Source organism: Esox lucius, chromosome 18 (genome assembly GCF_011004845.1).
Source record: "Esox lucius isolate fEsoLuc1 chromosome 18, fEsoLuc1.pri, whole genome shotgun sequence".
In the NCBI taxonomy this organism is placed as follows: Eukaryota; Metazoa; Chordata; class Actinopteri; order Esociformes; family Esocidae; genus Esox; species Esox lucius.
The window spans coordinates 1,561,901-1,582,265 of NC_047586.1; the positions used below are offsets into that span (position 1 = coordinate 1,561,901).

The window sequence follows — 20,365 nt, forward strand, 5'->3', positions numbered from 1 at the left end:
GTACCAAATGCCCCCCTCAACTCATTTACCACACTACTTTTAACCAGATCCCACAGGTTTCTGATCAAAACAAACAGTAAAGTTGAGAAACAAAGTACCAAGTAACAAACTAAGAAAAACCCAAACAGTATTGTAAAGCAAAGTATAAACACTAAATAAAACACTAAGAACCAGTTGGGGTATTGAAGTCATGTCTTTATTATTCTCCATCTCCACCACCAGGGGTACTTCCCAAATGCCACCCTATTGCCTATGTAAGGTCACTAGTTTGTACTAGACAGAGAACCTGGGGAGCCATTTGGACTCAATTCATATTATCACTGCAAAGATCCTGACAGGATAACACCTCAAAATGGCACCCTAGTCCCTCTGTATTACACTACCTCAGGAGTTCCCATAAACCCCATCTGAAGCACTATGTAGGGAACATCTGAAGCACTATGTAGGGAACATCTGAAGCACTATGTAGGGAACATCTGAAGCACTATGTAGGGAACATCTGAAGCACTATGTAGGGAACATCTGAAGCACTATGTAGGGAACATCCGAAGCACTATGTAGGGAACATCCGGACTCCCACATAGGGAACATGTAACAATTCGGTTAAGACAGTCTTGCGTTTTTCAGTACCCCCCCCCCCCCCAAACGAAATGAAACAAAATAATAACAGTATGTAGAGTCAACTATTGTCTACAAAAGCAGCTACATTCTCTTAAATATTCAGTCAAAAGATAAACCTTTACACATTCTTGGAGACTAGAAAATAAAATAATTACAAAAAATATTTTAAGAAATCATCTTTCAGGAAGAGCATTAAAACAAATGTGATCGGCTGATGGGATAAAGACGCTGGGATAAAGGAGGGACGAACTGTTACACCCCGTGTGAAGACGTTTGTTCCAGCCCAACACTAACACACCTGAATCAACCAATCCTAGTCTCAAGTTCAGGTCCCAATCAGCCGAATAAGAAGTGGTAGCTGGGCGGGAACAAAAGCCTGAACACGCCGGGCCTATTAGAGCTCAGGTTTTGCCAGTCCTGCTTTGGGAGGGAAGCACATAAAGGGTTGCTACTCTGGTGGATCTGTGAGGTTGGTGAGATAGATGTTTGGCACTTGCAGTCATTTCCTGTCAATAGGTTGGTGCATCACGTAGCAGCCATCTTGTGTCGTTGTGTTCAGTTACATAGTGCTTAGTGTCTCCGTGACGACAAGGTCGTCGACACAATTAGTTGGGGGTGGAGTCAGTGGTTGGCTTTAGCCTATTAGGTTGCTGGGTGGGTGGATGTGAAGACCCCAGTCTGTGAATGGCACCTGTCAGTCCCTGTCCTAGTCTGTCCCCATCCGTCCCAACTCCATCTCCATCCCTGTCTGTCCCCGCCCCCCCCCGTCCGTCCCCGTCTGTAGCCAGCCTGCATGCAGCCTCTGGGTCTGGTTTTGACTGGATGGATCTGACCACGTGTCATTCTTTGATCTGCTCAGACAGAAAATACACAAAAGCAGGACTATGTTATGACCAGGTCAGACAGAGAGTTCAGTTCTGCACTACAGACAACAGAATATGGTTCCATTTGGGACGGAAACAGGAGGAAGGCTGGTTACCTCGGTGACGACCCCTGCAGCAATGGTGGATCCTACATATCTCAGCATAAAGCGCCCGAGTTCCTTGAAGTCCTTATAGAGTTCCAACGCAACAGGCCTCTGTGTCTGGATCTCCACCACTGCATTCATGCCCTTCCCCAAACATCTACACAACATTAAAGTATACTTTACATGAGGTTCATAACCTTCCCCAAACATCTACACAACATTAAAGTATACTTTACATGAGGTTCATAAACTTCCCCAATCCTCTACACAACATTAAAATATACTTTACATGAGGTTCCTAACCTTCCCCAAACATCTACACAATGTTAAAGTAAACTTTGTGAGGTTCATACCCTTTCTCAAAACATGACACAAATTAGGTAAGGTAATGTAGTTAAGGTCATTTAGTCTATCCATTTAGTGAAAGATAATTTACTTGTCATTTAGAAAGGTAATTCAGAAATTCAATTGAACCTTTTTCAACGGTAATTAAATAGGGTAATTTAGAGATGTAATGAACGCATGGTACTCACTTGGGTTTCTTCTTGAGCACCTCTCCACTGCTCTTGTGCAGAACACTGACCAGCTTTCGGATGGTGGCCGGTTCACTGATGGTCTGATAGTGCAACAACACCTACATACAGAACGCACTCACTTAGGACCCGCCCACCTGAGACCCCCCCACCTGAGACCCGCCCACCTATGCATAGAGCTAATCAGAACCACGGAGACTAGAACACATTCAACGACATGCAGTGCAGTGTGTGTGTGTGTGTGTGTGTGTGTGTGTGTGTGTGTACTTACAGGGAATCCCTGTGTGATAGGGACCTCTATATTGAAGAGCAGGATTCTAGCCCTGAAGCGAGAACAGGCTCTGATTGGCTCCTTGATACCACAGAACACACAGCCAACACTGGAGAGAGTGAGGGAGAAGAGACGAGAGAGAAAAATATGTTTAGTTACTATTATTACTCAATAACCGTTTACTTTGTATATTATACATTTGAAATATGGACTGTCCAAAGATACTTCACTCCCAACTTTGATGAAGAAAAGACTATCAGAAGTGAGAAGCAGTTCTCATCGATCATCTTAAACTCTGGAGTCTTCAAAGTTGGCCTGCTTAACCAAACCATGAAACAATGGGAAGGACAGGCGCTCTAGATACACCTGAAGTCCACCATATCACCTCTGCGTGATTCTTCCACCTTGACCCTATCTGAAGTCACACCAAACCTTCCCTGAAAGCTTCATAATTGCGTATTGAAGCAAAATAATGACGATCTTCTGAGGTTTTCGCATGTTTGCCATCAACACCAGGCCAATGGTTGAGCCAGTGCCAATGCAGAAGGCCAGTCAGATAGCAATCTTTTGTAAACAGGAATTTGTTTTTGCGTTGGTGTGTTGTGGCTGGATCAGGGGTCGAGGACGTCTTACTTGATCTTGATGATGTCCATCCCAGTCACAGTCAGACTAACATGGTCCCCAGCGGCAGCCCAATCCAGAGGTTCATCATGCAGAGAGATGCCTGGACCGAGGGAGAAACAGACAAGGCTCTAATCAATGGACCGAGGGAGAAACAGACAAGGCTCTAATCAATGGACCGAGGGAGAAACAGACAAGGCTCTAATCAATGGACTGAGGGAGAAACAGAGACAAGGCTCTAATCAATGGACCGAGGGAGAAACAGAGACAAGGCTCTAATCAATGGACCGAGGGAGAAACAGAGTCAAGGCTCTAATCAATGGACCGAGGGAGAAACAGAGACAAGGCTCTAATCAATGGACCGAGGGAGAAACAGAGACAAGGCTCTAATCAATGGACCGAGGGAGAAACAGAGACAAGGCTCTAATCAATGGACCGAGGGAGAAACAGAGACAAGGCTCTAATCAATGGACCGAGGGAGAAACAGAGACAAGGCTCTAATCAATGGACTGAGGGAGACAGAGACATTTGTTCATTTTTGTTTTCACTTTTACTTTTATACATTATAGCTTTTCTGGCAGTATTATTAGTTCACTTCCTTTTATCAACATAAGTCAATGGTCCCTTTCACAATAATGCCCTTATAATGGAAACTGTTTGAAAAGAGTTAGAGACAGAAGGAGAGACAGCATACCCTATTAAGGCTGTAACAAAACATTTCACAGCACAGGATGTGGCCTGCACATCCTTTAAACGCCACAAGGTGGCAGTGTTGGATTGTTGTGCCCAGACAGTACCTTTAACAGTGCAGGTCTCATTGGGCGGCATGGCCAGTATTCTGTCGCCAGTCTGGATGTATCCCGCTTCGATCTTCCCCGTTACACAGAACCCTGAGCCCTGATCTGGAACCACAGAGAGAAGGGTTCAGCACACAGATCTCTGATCTAAAACTCAGAGAGAACAATAATAGAACACCCCAACCTCTGACACAGAAACCAGACAACCAGTTCAGAATACACAAACATCTGTAATGTTTTAACGAATGAAAAGCCTCCCAAGTCTCAACCTATTCCCTACGTAGACCACTGGTAGGACCAGAGGCTGAGGAGGGGGAAAGTGGTTTAGAGACCTGCTCACCTTTAAAGACGTCCGAGACACACAGTCTAAAAGGCTTGTCTACGGACCTCTGGGGTGGTTTGAACGAATCTATAGAGAGAGAAGTGAAGGAGAGTGTGGGGGGGGGGGCGGGGGTAATAAGGAGAGATGAAGAAGAGAGATGGATGAGAGTGAGACAAGAGTGTGGGAACTTTATATTTAATTTATTCGGACCACAAACACCAGAATGTAATATTGACCCAAGAGGAAGATGAAAGTAGGTCGAGGGGAAGAACAAGAGAGTCGGGGGACAGAGTGAGCAACGGGACTGTGTGAGAAACAATATAAAATGTCCTCTTTAATGTAGATTGTTCACAGATGCCACCGTCTGACACCGTGCTGAGTAATACTACGGCAACATGAGCACGCAAATCCTCATTACTCAGCACTTTCACTACTGTGATAGTCACAACACGACTCTCTCTCTCACACACACACACACACACACACACACACACACACACACACACACACACACACACACACACACACACACACACACACACACACACACACACACACACACACACACACACACACACACACACACACACACACACACACACACACACACACACACACACACACACACACACACACACACACACACACACAACTGCAGAGTCAAAACATTTCTCAAGTGAACATTCAGTACATTTTATGAGATATTTCAAATTTCTGAGGGCACCTGAACAGTTCTCTTTCTAAAATAATATTCCCGCTCAATAGTCATTCAACTGTCACAGACACAAAGTGGATGCCTGTTTCATTCTGGCCCCCATTGTAACCAGACCCACAGCCCTGGTATTTTACTACACCACCTAAATAGGCTTCAAAGTCCTGCTTGGCGACAGCAGTTAGAGAAAATAACTGTTTTAGGATGTTTGGCTGTGATCAGAGCATGTTTCTGATATAAAGAAAATGGGACAGAGCATTATTTCCAAGAGTAACCAGGAAGTGTTTTCTTCCTTTACCTTCATATCCAATAGGTGAGAAGAGAGGGCATTTTTTTTAATACTTTCAGCTCAAAGGTTAGATTACTCATATTGAGTGTAAGATCAATGCATTTTTCTTCATAGCACTGTATATTCTTGAAATTACACGTGAATCTGAAATGACATCATATTCAGATGTATATCAAGCCATTTGGAATTTTTTATCCAGATTCCACACACTGATGAAAAGTGTCAACAGCTAAATGACTAAAAGATGTAATGAATAGAAGAGAGGTCCAAACCAATCTGGTCCAGCAGACAGGGTCCAGAGTACCAGGACGTCAGCTCCAGTACTTTACTCTTAGTGGTGAGGTTCTCCCCTGACAAACCACTGGTGGGAACGTAGAACACATCAGAGTCCTGGAATAGAACACAGAACCATCATAAAACTACAGCACCAAGTGACACATTTAAAACCTCTGACCTAAGCCACAAAAGAAAGGTCAAAGGTGAACATCCCTAAGCCCAGGTAGACAGCACTCACCTTGAAGCCAGCCTGTTTCAGGAAGTGACCAAGCTTGGATGTGATCTCTTTAAATCGCTCCTGCTGCCAATTCACCTGGAAGACACAGTTTCCAGAGTGAGAGCTGAGCTACGGCTGTGGAGACACAGAGCGGTAAAAGCTGATTTAACGTCAACCGCTGTTGTCATGGTAAACAGGTGAGGTCCTCACCTGGTCCATCTTGTTGACGGCTACGGCCAGCTGCGTGACGCCGAGGGAGCGGACCAGGAGACCGTGCTCCCGCGTCTGGCCGCCCGCCTCGAACCCGGCCTCAAACTCCCCTCTACTGGCATCTACCACTAACACTGCCACATCAGCCTGGACACACACACACACACAATAAACATAACTAATGTAGTACAGAGATGACCGTCACCTCCACGGTTACATCATCCAATCCCGCAGACAGAAAACATTCATGCTCTGGTCCAGATTCGGCTGAACTGGAGGCACTACGGGTATCACAGTGTGGGGAAGTCCCTGGCGTGACACCACAGCCTAAAGGCTTGGTGGTGCCCCCGAAGCCCGACATCTTCATCCTGGAATGCCTGAAGAAAGCTCTTAGTCACAGACCACTGATCACAGCTCACCACTCATCTGGTGAAAACCAAAAACGCACGCATCTACGTCTTGTGAGCGAGGAGAATATCAACACCCAAAGCCACACACAAACACATATTGTGAATGCAGAGAATATCAACAACCAAAGCCGTACGCCACGCGCCGCGGGGAAGAACTGTCGAGACTAGACGGGGAAGGGGGGGGGGAGCGGAGACGAAACACAGACCAAGCCGATCACAGACATATTACTGACATTGTTCATTAGGACATGGAGGCTGTACTGGAAACAGTGGGAGTTTAAGATGACACCATTTATAAAATAAAATATTACGGGTGACCATTAATGGGGCAGTTGACAGCTACCTGAGCAGCTCCAGTGATCATGTTGGGGATGAAGTCTTTGTGTCCTGGGGCATCCATCAGGGTCACCACCTTAGACGGCGTCTCAAATTTGGTCATTCCCACATCCATGGTGACACCCCTGGAACGCAGAACCGGGCACGCTCATTCTCCAAGTTTTAAACAACATCTGAACCCACATAGGGACATGTGTGTGTGTGTGTGTGTGTGTGTACCGGTCTCTCTCCTCGCCGGTCTCATCCAGGACCCAGGCGTAGGCGAACGAAGCCTTGCCAGCCTTCTTGGACTCCTGCTCGTACTTGTGCATGGTCCGCTGGTTAACATGACCCAAGAGGTACAACAGGTGACCCATCAGAGTACTCTTCCCAGCATCCACATGACCTGGAGAGACAGAGAGACAGAGAGAGAGAGAGACAGAGACAGACAGAGAGAGACAAAGAGAGACGGAGAGAGGGAGAGACGGAGAGAGGGAGAGACAGGGAGAGACGGAGAGAGGGAGAGACGGAGAGAGGGAGAGACAGGGAGAGACGGAGAGAGGGAGAGACAGAGAGAGACGGAGAGAGGGAGAGACAGAGAGAGACAGAGAGAGACAGAGACAGAGAGAGACAGAGAGAGACAGAGACAGAGAGAGACAGAGACAGAGAGAGACAGAGACAGAGAGAGACAGAGACAGAGAGAGACAGAGACAGAGAGAGACAGAGACAGAGAGAGACAGAGACAGAGAGAGGGAGAGACAGAGAGAGACAGAGACAGAGAGAGGGAGAGACAGAGAGAGGGAGAGACAGAGAGAGGGAGAGACAGAGAGAGGGAGAGACACAGAGAGGGAGAGACAGAGAGAGGGAGAGAGAGAGAGGGAGAGAGAGACAGAGACAGAGAGAGACAGAGACAGAGAGAGACAGAGAGAGACAGAGACAGAGGGAGAGACAGAGAGAGGGAGAGACAGAGAGAGGGAGAGACAGAGAGGGGGAGACAGAGAGAGGGGGAGACAGAGAGAGGGGGAGACAGAGAGAGGGGGAGACAGAGAGGGGGGGAGACAGAGAGGGGGAGAGAGAGAGGGGGAGACAGAGAGGGGGAGACAGAGAGGGGGAGACAGAGAGGGGGAGACAGAGAGGGGGAGACAGAGAGGGGGAGACAGAGAGGGGGAGACAGAGAGAGGGAGACAGAGAGAGGGAGACAGAGAGAGGGAGACAGAGAGCCTGAGAATATCTGATGATGTCATTGCCGTTAAAAACAATGTATTTATTTTCTATATTCCAGACTGACAGTAGAGACAGGTGTTATGTAGTGGAATTTCTTTATGAAGGGGTTGACATTAAAGGAGCAATGTGTAGAATGTATTGTCCACAGTAGGCAGCTACCCCTCAGCTACACCTCAGCTACACCTCAGCTACACCTCAGCTACACCTCAGCTACACCTCAGCTACACCTCAGCTACACCTAGGCAGTCCACGCTAGGCAGCTCATTTGCAACTACGACCACCAGGTTTGTACCTATGACCACCAGGTTGAGTAAGGGTTTGCCCCCCTGTCTTTTCTCCAGCTCGGCTCTGATGTCCAGTTGCTGCTTGGTTTTCCCCGGGGTGCGTCCAGGGGTGGGGGCAGACGGGGACTCGTCCGCCCCCCCGGAAGCTTTGGACGGGGTCTCCGGTCGCTTGGAGGGTGTGTCTGGGATGGTTGTCACAGTTAAGTCCCTGGATACCACTCCGTTCTCCACTGTACTGGATGAGAAGAGTACCGTGACTCAGGACGCATGTGTTCATTGACATGCTTTGCTAATATCAGCCCACAATAACAGATCATACAATTGAGCTTTTTTTAAATTATTTGTTCACACGCATGTTGGTTTCAATGTTAGTTTGAGTATAAACAAAAAATTGTAAACTAAAAACGACGTAAAATTACCTCAGGACAGTCGGATCTAGCGGATTCAAATTAGATAGCGAGTGGCGGCAAACAGACAGATGCACTCACGTGCGGTTGTCTCCGTTGCCAGGGTAACCTCCTTTCAGGCGCGGCTGAACATTTCCGTGATATGTTGTCTAACAGTGGAGTCAGGTTGGTTACCAGATTGTTTGTCAATTGACCAGCAAAACCACGCTCCTTGTTACTATAAATACTTGTATTCTTTGGAATCGTTACACAGCGTCCTCGTATGATTGAATTTGTAGAAATTATTCCGGCACACAGACGCGGAAATCCCAAAACATCAGCATCTTGAAAAACAATGTGCAGAACTTCCATGTCCCACATCTCGAAATACAGTGGTTTGGCAAAATACTCAGCACTCTTCATTTGTTTCACATGTTGTTAGAGATTTGTTTTCTAATGTGTGTGTGTGTGTGTGTGTGTGTGTGTATTACCTCGGCACATCAAAGCCTGTGGTCTGTTTGTTCCCTGAGACGGTCATCCGGGCAACTTTAGGTAGAACCTCCAGGTCCAGTTTATTTTCAGCAACACTGCGGCCTTTAGCTAGAACAGACACACACTCAATAATAAACACACACACTCAATAATAAAACACACAGACTCAATAATAAACACACACAAACTTTCTCACACAGAAGAAGGCAACTTCAGGAGCAATATCAAATGAAATGTTAATGTGTTCTTTTTTTATTGATTGAAGGGACACAAGCCCCATCAGCATGCCCAGGGGTGACCGGTCATTTGGGACACTTCATTTGGAGGAGAAACTTGAAGTAAAGCGACTCGGTGGCCATCAGCCACGGGATATTGTCATCGCTCAAACTGCTGGTAAAGGTAACCGCAGGTTGAACGTGGAGTGGTTTTTGAAGAAAAAGTGGCCAACAGTTAAAAAAAGAAGGCACTTGGTCGAGGACGGGTTACAAAGATGGTGGTTGTGTTGTGATACATGTTGCCTGACAATACAGTGACAGAGAGGTATTTGGAGTTAGTGGAAGTCAAAGATAAAACTGGACTCGGCCTCTTTAATAGCATCAAGGGTGTGCTGGAACCACTGAAGCTGGGAAAAAAGCTATAATGAGTGAAAACATCAGAGGGGTACAGACACTAATAAAAAAGAGATGCCTGGTTTGTTCACTGCTTTGCTCACCAGGTGAACCTGACCTTGCAGCAACTTTGAGCATCCTGAAAGAGTTTTTTGCAGATTTTTCTCTGGCGCTCCAAAACGTGTTGCAGCACTTGCTGAAGCAACACAGAGACGCATTCCAAGGCCACCCGCTGTACGATGGAGCTTTAAAAGTGGAACTGTCAATGCAGTTTGGGAAAACCGCGCTGCGCTGCTCCTGTGTATGGAGGACATACACACACAACCAGGATGGGATGAGGCCACCATAAGTGAGGCGTACAGCCTGTCAAAAAAACTCAGGGACCGAGCCTTTCTGCAGCTACTGGAAAAAAATATATTCCTTATGCCAGAAGTTATTTTATACAACACTCTGCAAAAACGGAGCATCGATGCATCTGGGATTAGCAGTGCGCTCACCCGTTTCAAGGAGAATGTCCAGAATATGCGGAAGCAAACTGATGAATGGGCTGCCACCGTTCACAATGGAACAGACGAGCCAGGCCGACGAGTAACCAACACAGCGCCGGTGATGAAGGAGGTGTGCGACACATTCATCTCCCAGGGGGAGCAGAGGTTTTCACAAAGTGACCACCTGATCGCTGCCAAGCTGGTTGACAGCTCGCTCTTCCCACAATTTGTCCTGACATTCCCTACATCTGAGCTTGACTGTGCGGTGAAACTATGACCTCTAGGAAACAAGGAAAAGTTGAAGTCTGAGCTGACCACTCTGTACCGCCACACTGAGCTTCACACTGGTAAGCCCTGTCTCTGTTAAGATCCATCCATGAGAACAACCTAGAGGAGGCTTTTGCTGAGACCGTCACTCTGCTGAAAATTATCATAACACTTAAGAGGAACCTTTCTACCTTGAAGAGGGTAAAAACCTTCACTCGCACTACCAAGCCGCTCTGTCGTTAAAAGTGTTTTGTGGAGCCACGCTGTTTATTGGTGTTAAATAAACACACCAGGAGCAAGATGGAGTTTTTAACTGGTATGTATCCTATATTTTGAAATGGTTTGTGCCCCACCAACTTTTTACATATAAAAACTCCACTGATCATCCCACATTCTACCTGTCTTGTTCCTGTTTGACAGTGTGTGTGTGTGTGTGTGTGTGTGTGCACAAGGTGTACGTACACTTGTACCCTTGGCCCAATTCCAGTAGAAAGGCTGCCCTTGGGTTTATTCTGCGTGATTCCTCTCTGAAGTTAACCCTTTCCTGACGAGACAGGTGCAGTCTGTCTATAGGGCGGGCCAGGCCAGGCGGTGCTGGGCTGGGTCTAGCTAGATGAATCACTGGTGTGCTGCTATGACTGGCGTTTGACCTGTATCCCTGCTGAGACGTCAGATGCCTAGTCAGTTAAGGGTTAATTTCGGAACTGGCAGTTGCTGTAGAAATAAAACAGTGACACTGCATTTCGCAGAATGATTCTCGACCGAATGCATCAATGCACCAGAGGGCAGGAAGAGGGGATACACACACACGCACACACACGCACACACACGCACACAAAGACACACACACAGACAAACAGAGGACTTTCTCTGACCGAGGTATCTCTGAATGAGTCAACAGGAAAAAAAAAAAAACCATTCTGCTAGAAGACTGATTCACAAAAACACCGCCAATCATCTAGAGTCTGAGAGAGAGTGCATATAACAGAAGTAACTCATGGAAAATCTATATTGAGAGAATTTGGTGTGCCCTCACATTAAGATGCTATTTAGACTACGTGTTAGGGACAGAATTCTTGTCCCCTAAAATTATTACATTTTTTGACCTGTGCACGTCCTCACTGTTATAAAGAGTGTGTGTGTAAAGGTAACATTACACATTTAAAAACAGGATGGTAAGTCATGACTAGTCAGGACATCCTGCTGGTCCTAACTTTTATAAATGGCTTTCTTTAGGCTTGGGGTCAGGGACTGTATAGGGTTGAGGTTAGAGAGAAAACGTTTTGGTCCCAAGAAAAGTACAACGTGTGTCTGCCTGTGTGTGTGCTTGCGTGCATTTGTCACAGGCCAGGAATGGCTAAGTGGTGGTGTTCATGCAGGTTACAGTAAATGTTAGAAGAGTACGTTTGTCCATCTTTGGGTGCGTTCATGCAGAACAGACCCATGTCCTTCAGAATACCAACAGTCCATGGCACGGGTTCCAATAATTATTTTGGCTCGTGACTTGATTAAAATAATACAACCATACACTGCACCAAACCACACAAAACGTATAGAATCAAGTGCTTCTATTTACTTTGCTAATTGAAGCTATGACTGGCTATCACACAGGATATGGGGAGGTTAGGGTCAAGCCCAGGTTAGGATTTTTAGGCCAAAGGAACTGTCGAAGGGGTGTGTTTACACAGGATGAACAACCCACAGGCACCTGACCCCTCCTACTTCCTCCACCCAGCAGATCCAATAGGGTGTTCTGGATTCCTAGAAAGAGAAAGTCTAGATGTCCTGTTCCCTCCATGGACTCCTCCTCTCCCTTCCCTGCTCCCCAGCCTTGTCCCTTGTCAACTCCCTCTCCCTTACTTTCCTCCCTCATCGCTCCTCGCACCTCAGTTAGACCTGAGGGCAGGGTGGGTGGATTGTTACAGGCACTGAGTCACAGTAGCTACAGGGTCTCCTGGTGTCTTTCAGAAGAATCCTGGAGAATACAGACCTGATGCTGTGTGCCTATCTGCCTGCCAACATGGCTATATAAACACACCTAAGCTAACACACACACACACAGAAGCTTTTTGTCTTTTAGCAACTCATGCAATTAACGTGTTCATCTTCAGATTGCTAGATGAAACAAATGATCAAAACAATGAATTCCATTCACCCCTAAAAACAACAATGTTTAGCAAACTTTTAATTTTAGCAATGTAGGTCCCCATCTTTGGAACATCTCAATTATTTAAGACGACCCTTAATAAGGCTTCAGTTACTTCAGATTTGACAGTCCTTATCTAGGGGTGGGGCAGTAAATACATCAGAGGTGGTGGAGCGAAGAGCTCAGGTAGGTTTGAAGGGTTTCATCATACCGAGGATTGTGGGGGGGAATTCCCAAGCAACTCCATTACCAAGAACCATGTCCTTTAGAGATAATGAGTCTTAATTGAAAGCCAGTGAGTGGAAGAGAGGGCCAGACAGGCTGGGATATTCTGGATATGTGAAAGGGGTTTGGTGGGACAAGCAAAGAGTCCTACCAACACTGAATTACTGTAGTCCAGGAGTGAGAGGACAAGGGCCTGGAACACTGAATTACAGTAGTCCAGGAGTGAGAGGACAAGGGCCTGGAACACTGAATTACAGTAGTCCAGGAGTGAGAGGACAAGGGCCTGGAACACTGAATTACAGTAGTCCAGGAGTGAGAGGACAAGGGCCTGGAACACTGAATTACAGTAGTCCAGGAGTGAGAGGACAAGGGCCTGGAACACTGAATTACAGTAGTCCAGGAGTGAGAGGACAAGGGCCTGGAACACTGAATTACAGTAGTCCAGGAGTGAGAGGACAAGGGCCTGGAACACTGAATTACAGTAGTCCAGGGGTGAGAGGACAAGGGCCTGGAACACTGAATTACAGTAGTCCAGGGGTGAGAGGACAAGGGCCTGGAACACTGAATTACAGTAGTCCAGGGGTGAGAGGACAAGGGCCTGGAACACTGAATTACAGTAGTCCAGGGGTGAGAGGACAAGGGCCTGGAACACTGAATTACAGTAGTCCAGGGGTGAGAGGACAAAGGCCTGGGTTAGTAGCAGAGTCACATTGTGTGAGAGACAGACTTCCTATATGAATGCAGAACAGCAGGAACGAGTCACCGCACTGATGTTTGTGGTGAACGATAGGGTCCCCCCAAAGTTCTTCACTCTGGGAGGGGGGATACTCAAGAGTGCGGGCACACAAAGACACGCCCGCAAACAGACACACACTCTATGAAAAGAGAGGCTCGATATCCTGGTGGTAAGCTTTTGGCCTGAAGCTAGGGTTTGGAAAAACGGATCCTACGTGTTTTCAGTTATCAAACCCCTTCTAACCCAGAGGGCAATAGCTAATGACAAGAATCTATCAATCAGACAACTGTGTTTGCCTAGCATTTAACACTGACACACAGAGTAGCCTCAACACGCTGTGCAAATAACAGCACTTGAAGCACGTCGTTTTCAAAAGCTTAAGACCGACTTGTCTTAACAACTGGACAGCCAAAGAGGTTTGAGAGACAGAGAGACAAACAGAGATCAAAATTCTGAGAAGCAGAGAGAGATAAACTGAGATAAAAGTACTGAATGACAGAGAGAAATGCCGAGATCTATGGAAAATATATCATTGTCCGTAATGTTTGCATATCATTTCAGATTTTTGTATTTTACTTTTACATAATATTTGACATCTATTAATGATAATACCTTAATTATTTGCACTTGCTTTGTCAATGTAAATAAATGCTTGCATGCCAATAAAGCCCTGTAAATTAAATATAACAAAGAAAAAGGGACAAACAGGAAGCCTGACAGTACAGAAACAGACAGCTTAGAATTTGCCTATTTAGAAATCTTCCTTGTACTTTCCCTCCTTGCCACTAGGGTGCAGTAAAGGCTGTACTTGTGTTAAAGCACACTGAACTGGTTGAGTAATAAAATGCTGTAGCCGTAGTCTTCATCTGATAGACCATCGTAGTAGTTCAGGACCTGCTTATCTATTTGAATAAAGCATTTACATGTGATGAATAGAGGGTATTCTGGAAAGAAGTGTAGGGCTTAGTAGGCCACAACCTGATTAATCACTAGAGGGAATTCCTCTTTGAATGTACAAACATTAAGAATTCAAACTTACTAACACTTGACACTATATATATTGTGCATTTGTTTTTGACCACTAGAGCTCATAGATCTCCGGGCAGAAGTGGGCCACTATACAGGGAATAGGGCTGCTAAACACTTCAGCAAACCTGCAACAAGTCCATCAAATCAAGACATTGTATTACTTTTCACTAAAACTCAGTGATTCAGGAGCTCACATCCAGAGCAACTCACTGCCAGAGTCAAGTTAGTTCAGCAATCAATCATTTTAACTGCCCTTGACCCTTCTGCAAAAATGAAACCTATAACTTTTTCTTTCCACACACAAACACAAAACCAGCTACAGAATATTTCCACAGTTGACCACAAAACAGTCAGTAACCAGCGCTGATGCTCATCCTGGTGAGACACACCAATCCCCTTCCTCTCCTGACCCCCACAAAGGACTTTCCTCCATCTGCTGAGACCAACACAACGCCTTCTGTCCCAAATGGCAGCCCATTCCCTTCGTAGGGCACTCCTTTAGGCCTGGCCTCACGTCTGATGTAACGCCCTACTTAGGGAATAGGGGCCCATTTTAGATGCAACCGTGCTTTTGCAAAACACGACTGCAGACCAGAAACCTAAGATGAGGTGATCTTTCAAAGTCATTGACTCACAATCACTTTTTCCTACGTAGGAGGTTGTAGAGAGGAACGCGAGAAGAAAAGAAAAAAAGAGAGAAAAGCAAATAGATGGGTACCGTGTGTGACATTTGTCTTTCTGCAGCAACCCACGCTAGCTCTGTCTGAAGCACAGATTGAGCTGGTGATAGACACAGCTGGACACACACACACACACATTTACACAGACACACATTCTAATATAAATCCACAAACACACACACTCAAACAAATTTACAGACACATTCAAATATAAATCGCTGGCACATTTGTTTTAATGTACTTCTGGAACCAGAAAATATTCCCTCAAACTCATCCTAACACCAAATCTAAACAGAAACTATATGTACAATTATGACTGTACTAATGGCAGGAACACAAGCAAAAGTGACTAGTGTCTATGGTCCACCTAAACATTTATTAGTCTGCACCCCACCCCTAAAGCACCCTGGACTATCTAACACTATCATCATTCAGTAACGGAAAAGGATAAGGACACAAGTCATGTTCTTTTTTTAAATCAGTCCTGTAAGGCAGAATTCAACAGAGCACCCCTTTAATTACTAACCCTAAATGTAACCTCTAATGCCTAACCCTAACCTGAGTATAACCCTAACCCCAAGTACATTTTTAAGAGTCCGAACCAGCAAAATGTCCTTGCTTGAATCTGGTTTGGCATAGTTTACTATATTTGTAAAGACTTGTGGTTCTCAGAAACGTAGTAATACGCATAAACACACATACATAAACACACACACACACACCTTTCTAAAGAATCCAGTGGAAGACAAACAGTATCTTGCCCTGAACTCCGATTATGCAGTACGTTTGGGGTCACCTAGAAATTTCCTTGGTTTCCATGAAAAGTTTGAATAGAAAATACAGCAAAATGAATAGGAAATAAAAGCCTTCCAGATCATCACATGCCTCCACCATGCTTGACAGATGGCGTCAAGGACTCCTCCAGCATCATTTCATTTGGTTTGTGTTGTACTGTTCTTCTTTGAGATCCCAATACCTCAAACTTTGATTTGTCTGTCCACGACACTTTTTCCCACTCTACCTCTGTCTAGTGTCTTTGTATCTTAATTTTAAAAACATTTATTGGCCAGACCGAGATATGGCTTTTTCTTTGCAACTCTGCCTAGAAGGCCAGCATACCAGAGTCGATTCATCATTGTTGACGTTGATACGGGGGTTTAATGAAGCTACCAGTTGAGGACCTATAAAAGGTCTACACAGTGGATATAAAAGGTCTACACACCCCTTTTATGTGATGTAAAAGAATGAGATAAAGATAAATCATTTCAGAACTTTTTCCACTTTTAATGTGACCTATAATGTGAACAATTCAATTGAAAAACAAACTGAAATCTTCTAGAGGAAAAAATAAATAAAAACCTTACAATAAACCTGGTTGTGTAAGTGTGCACACACTTATAACTGGGGTGTGGCTGGGTTCAGAATTAATTAATCACATTCAAACTGTTAAATAGAAGTAATTACACACCTGCCATCATTTAAAGTGACTCTGATTAATCACAAATAAAGTTCAGCCATGGTCTGCAGAGAGCTTCCAAAGCATCAGAGGGATCTCATTTTTGAAAGATATCAGTCAGGAGAAGGGTACAAAATAATTTCCAAAGCATCAGAGACATTACCAGAACTGGATCTCCCTCCAAAATGAATGAAAAGACTAGAAGAAAACTGGTCAGGGAGACTTCCAAAAGGTCTACAGCAACATTAAAGGAATTGCAGGAATTTCTAGCAAGTACTGGCTGTGTGCTACATGTGACAACAATCTCCCGTATTCTTCATTTGAATGGGCTATGGGGTAGGGAGGCAAGACGGAAAACTTTTCTTACAAAGAAAAACATCCAAGCACCGGCTGAAATTGGCAAAAACAAACATCAAATCTCCCAAAAGCATGTGGGAAAATGTATTATGGTCTGATGAAATCAAGGTTGAACTTTTTGGCCACGATTCCAAAAGGTATGTTTGGCTCAAAAACAACACTGCACATCACCCAAAGAACGCCATACCCACAGTGAAGCATGGTGGTGGCATCATCATGCTTTGGGGCAGTTTTTCATCAGCTGGAACCAGGCCCTTAGTCAGGGTGGAGGGAATTATGAACAGTTCCAAATACAAGGCAATTTTGGAAAAAACCTTCAGGTGTCAGTTAGACAGCTGAAGATTAAATTCACCTTTCAGCATGATAACGACCCAAAGCACACATTCAAATCCACAAAAGCAGAAGAATAAACTTTTGGAATGGCCCAGCCAGAGCCCAGACCTGAATCCAATTGAACATCTGTGGGGTGATCTGAAGAGGGCTGTGCACAGGAGATGTTCTCACAATCTGACAGATTCAGAGCGCTATTGCAAAGAAGAGTGGGCAAATATTGCCACGTCAAAATGTGCCATGCTAATAGACTGCTACCCAAAAAGACTGAGTGCTGTAATAAAATTCAAAGGTGCTTCAACAAAGTATTAGTTTAAGTGGTGTGCACACTTATGCAACCAGTTTATTGAGTTTATTAGTCCTGAGGGCCACAACCACCCATTTAACTAGTCCTGAGGACCACAACCACCCAGTTAACTAGACCTGAACCACCAAGTTAACTAATCCTGAACTACCCAGTTAACTAGACATGAAGACCACAACCACCCAGTTAACTAGACATGAAGACCACAACCACCCAGTAAACTAGTGCTGAGGACCACAACCACCCAGTAAACTAGTGCTGAGGACCACAACCACCCAGTAAACTAGTGCTGAGGACCACAACCACCCAGTAAACTAGTGCTGAGGACCACAACCACCCAGTAAACTAGTGCTGAGGACCACAACCACCCAGTAAACTAGTGCTGAGGACCACAACCACCCAGTAAACTAGTGCTGAGGACCACAACCACCCAGTAAACTAGTGCTGAGGACCACAACCACCCAGTAAACTAGTGCTGAGGACCACAACCACCCAGTAAACTAGTGCTGAGGACCACAACCACCCAGTAAACTAGTGCTGAGGACCACAACCACCCAGTAAACTAGTGCTGAGGACCACAACCACCCAGTAAACTAGTGCTGAGGACCACAACCACCCAGTAAACTAGTGCTGAGGACCACAACCACCCAGTAAACTAGTGCTGAGGACCACAACCACCCAGTAAACTAGTGCTGAGGACCACAACCACCCAGTAAACTAGTGCTGAGGACCACAACCACCCAGTAAACTAGTGCTGAGGACCACAACCACCCAGTAAACTAGTCCTGAGGACCACAACCACCCAGTAAACTAGTGCTGAGGACCACAACCACCCAGTAAACTAGTCCTGAGGACCACAACCACCCAGTAAACTAGTGCTGAGGACCACAACCACCCAGTAAACTAGTGCTGAGGACCACAACCACCCAGTAAACTAGTGCTGAGGACCACAACCACCCAGTAAACTAGTCCTGAGGACCACAACCACCCAGTAAACTAGTCCTGAGGACCACAACCACCCAGTAAACTAGTGCTGAGGACCACAACCACCCAGTAAACTAGTGCTGAGGACCACAACCACCCAGTAAACTAGTGCTGAGGACCACAACCACCCAGTAAACTAGTGCTGAGGACCACAACCACCCAGTAAACTAGTGCTGAGGACCACAACCACCCAGTAAACTAGTGCTGAGGACCACAACCACCCAGTAAACTAGTGCTGAGGACCACAACCACCCAGTAAACTAGTGCTGAGGACCACAACCACCCAGTAAACTAGTGCTGAGGACCACAACCACCCAGTAAACTAGTGCTGAGGACCACAACCACCCAGTAAACTAGTGCTGAGGACCACAACCACCCAGTAAACTAGTGCTGAGGACCACAACCACCCAGTAAACTAGTCCTGAGGACCACAACCACCCAGTAAACTAGTGCTGAGGACCACAACCACCCAGTAAACTAGTGCTGAGGACCACAACCACCCAGTAAACTAGTGCTGAGGACCACAACCACCCAGTAAACTAGTGCTGAGGACCACAACCACCCAGTAAACTAGTGCTGAGGACCACAACCACCCAGTAAACTAGTGCTGAGGACCACAACCACCCAGTAAACTAGTGCTGAGGACCACAACCACCCAGTAAACTAGTGCTGAGGACCACAACCACCCAGTAAACTAGTGCTGAGGACCACAACCACCCAGTAAACTAGTGCTGAGGACCACAACCACCCAGTAAACTACTCCTGAGGACCAGAACCCCCCAGTTAACCAGTCCTGAACCGCCCAGTTAACTAGTCCTGAACCGCCCAGTTAACTAGTCCTGAACCGCCCAGTTAACTAGTCCTGAACCACCCAGTTAACTAGTCCTGAACCACCCAGTTAACTAGTCCTGAACCACCCAGTAAACTAGTGCTGAGGACCACAACCACCCAGTAAACTAGTCCTGAGGACCACAACCACCCGGTAAACTACTCCTAAGAACCACAACCACCCGGTAAACTACTCCTAAGAACCACAACCGCCCAGTTAACTAATCCTGAACCACCCAGTTAACTAGTCCTGAACCACCCAGTTAACTAGTCCTGAATCACCCAGTTAACTAGTCCTGAATCACCCAGTTAACTAGTCCTACATCACCCAGTTAACTAGTCCTACATCACCCAGTTAACTAGTCCTACATCACCCAGTTAACTAGTCCTGAGGACCACAACCCCCCAGTTAACCAGTCCTGAACCGCCCAGTTAACTAGTCCTGAACCGCCCAGTTAACTAGTCCTGAACCGCCCAGTTAACTAGTCCTGAACCGCCCAGTTAACTAGTCCTGAAGACCACAACCAACCAGTAAACTAGTCCTGAGGACCACAACCACCCAGTAAACTAGTCCTGAGGACCACAACCACCCAGTAAACTAGTCCTGAGGACCACAACCACCCGGTAAACTACTCCTAAGAACCACAACCCCCCAGTTAACTACTCCTAAGAACCACAACCGCCCAGTTAACTAATCCTGAACCGCCCAGTTAACTAATCCTGAACCGCCCAGTTAACTAGTCCTGAACCACCCAGTTAACTAGTCCTGAATCACCCAGTTAACTAGTCCTACATCACCCAGTTAACTAGTCCTACATCACCCAGTTAACTAGTCCTACATCACCCAGTTAACTAGTCCTGAGGACCACAACCACCCAGTTAACTAGACCTGGACCACCCAGTTAACTAGTCCTGAGGACCACAACCGCCCAGTTAACTAATCTTGAACCGCCCATTTAACTAGTCCTGAGGACCACAAC

At 45.9% G+C, this 20,365-nt stretch overlaps 1 protein-coding gene across 2 annotated transcripts in view; it reads right to left on the reverse strand.

The window, feature by feature from the left end:
* Positions 1-177: 177 nt before the first annotated feature.
* hbs1l (HBS1-like translational GTPase) overlaps positions 178-20,365 on the reverse strand; it is a 32,087-nt gene continuing 11,899 nt past the window's right edge. For both annotated transcript variants that reach the window (XM_029114429.2, XM_029114431.2), the window contains 14 exons: positions 8,947-9,055; positions 8,078-8,304; positions 6,802-6,967; positions 6,590-6,707; positions 5,837-5,983; positions 5,648-5,722; positions 5,406-5,523; positions 4,151-4,219; positions 3,811-3,915; positions 3,026-3,116; positions 2,393-2,501; positions 2,122-2,222; positions 1,601-1,745; positions 178-1,472 (listed from right to left, as the gene is read on the reverse strand). In XM_029114429.2, the coding sequence (XP_028970262.2) occupies positions 1,461-1,472; positions 1,601-1,745; positions 2,122-2,222; positions 2,393-2,501; positions 3,026-3,116; positions 3,811-3,915; positions 4,151-4,219; positions 5,406-5,523; positions 5,648-5,722; positions 5,837-5,983; positions 6,590-6,707; positions 6,802-6,967; positions 8,078-8,304; positions 8,947-9,055 (1,592 nt within the window). In that variant the 3' untranslated portion in view covers positions 178-1,460. The remainder of the gene's footprint in view (positions 1,473-1,600; positions 1,746-2,121; positions 2,223-2,392; positions 2,502-3,025; positions 3,117-3,810; positions 3,916-4,150; positions 4,220-5,405; positions 5,524-5,647; positions 5,723-5,836; positions 5,984-6,589; positions 6,708-6,801; positions 6,968-8,077; positions 8,305-8,946; positions 9,056-20,365) is intronic.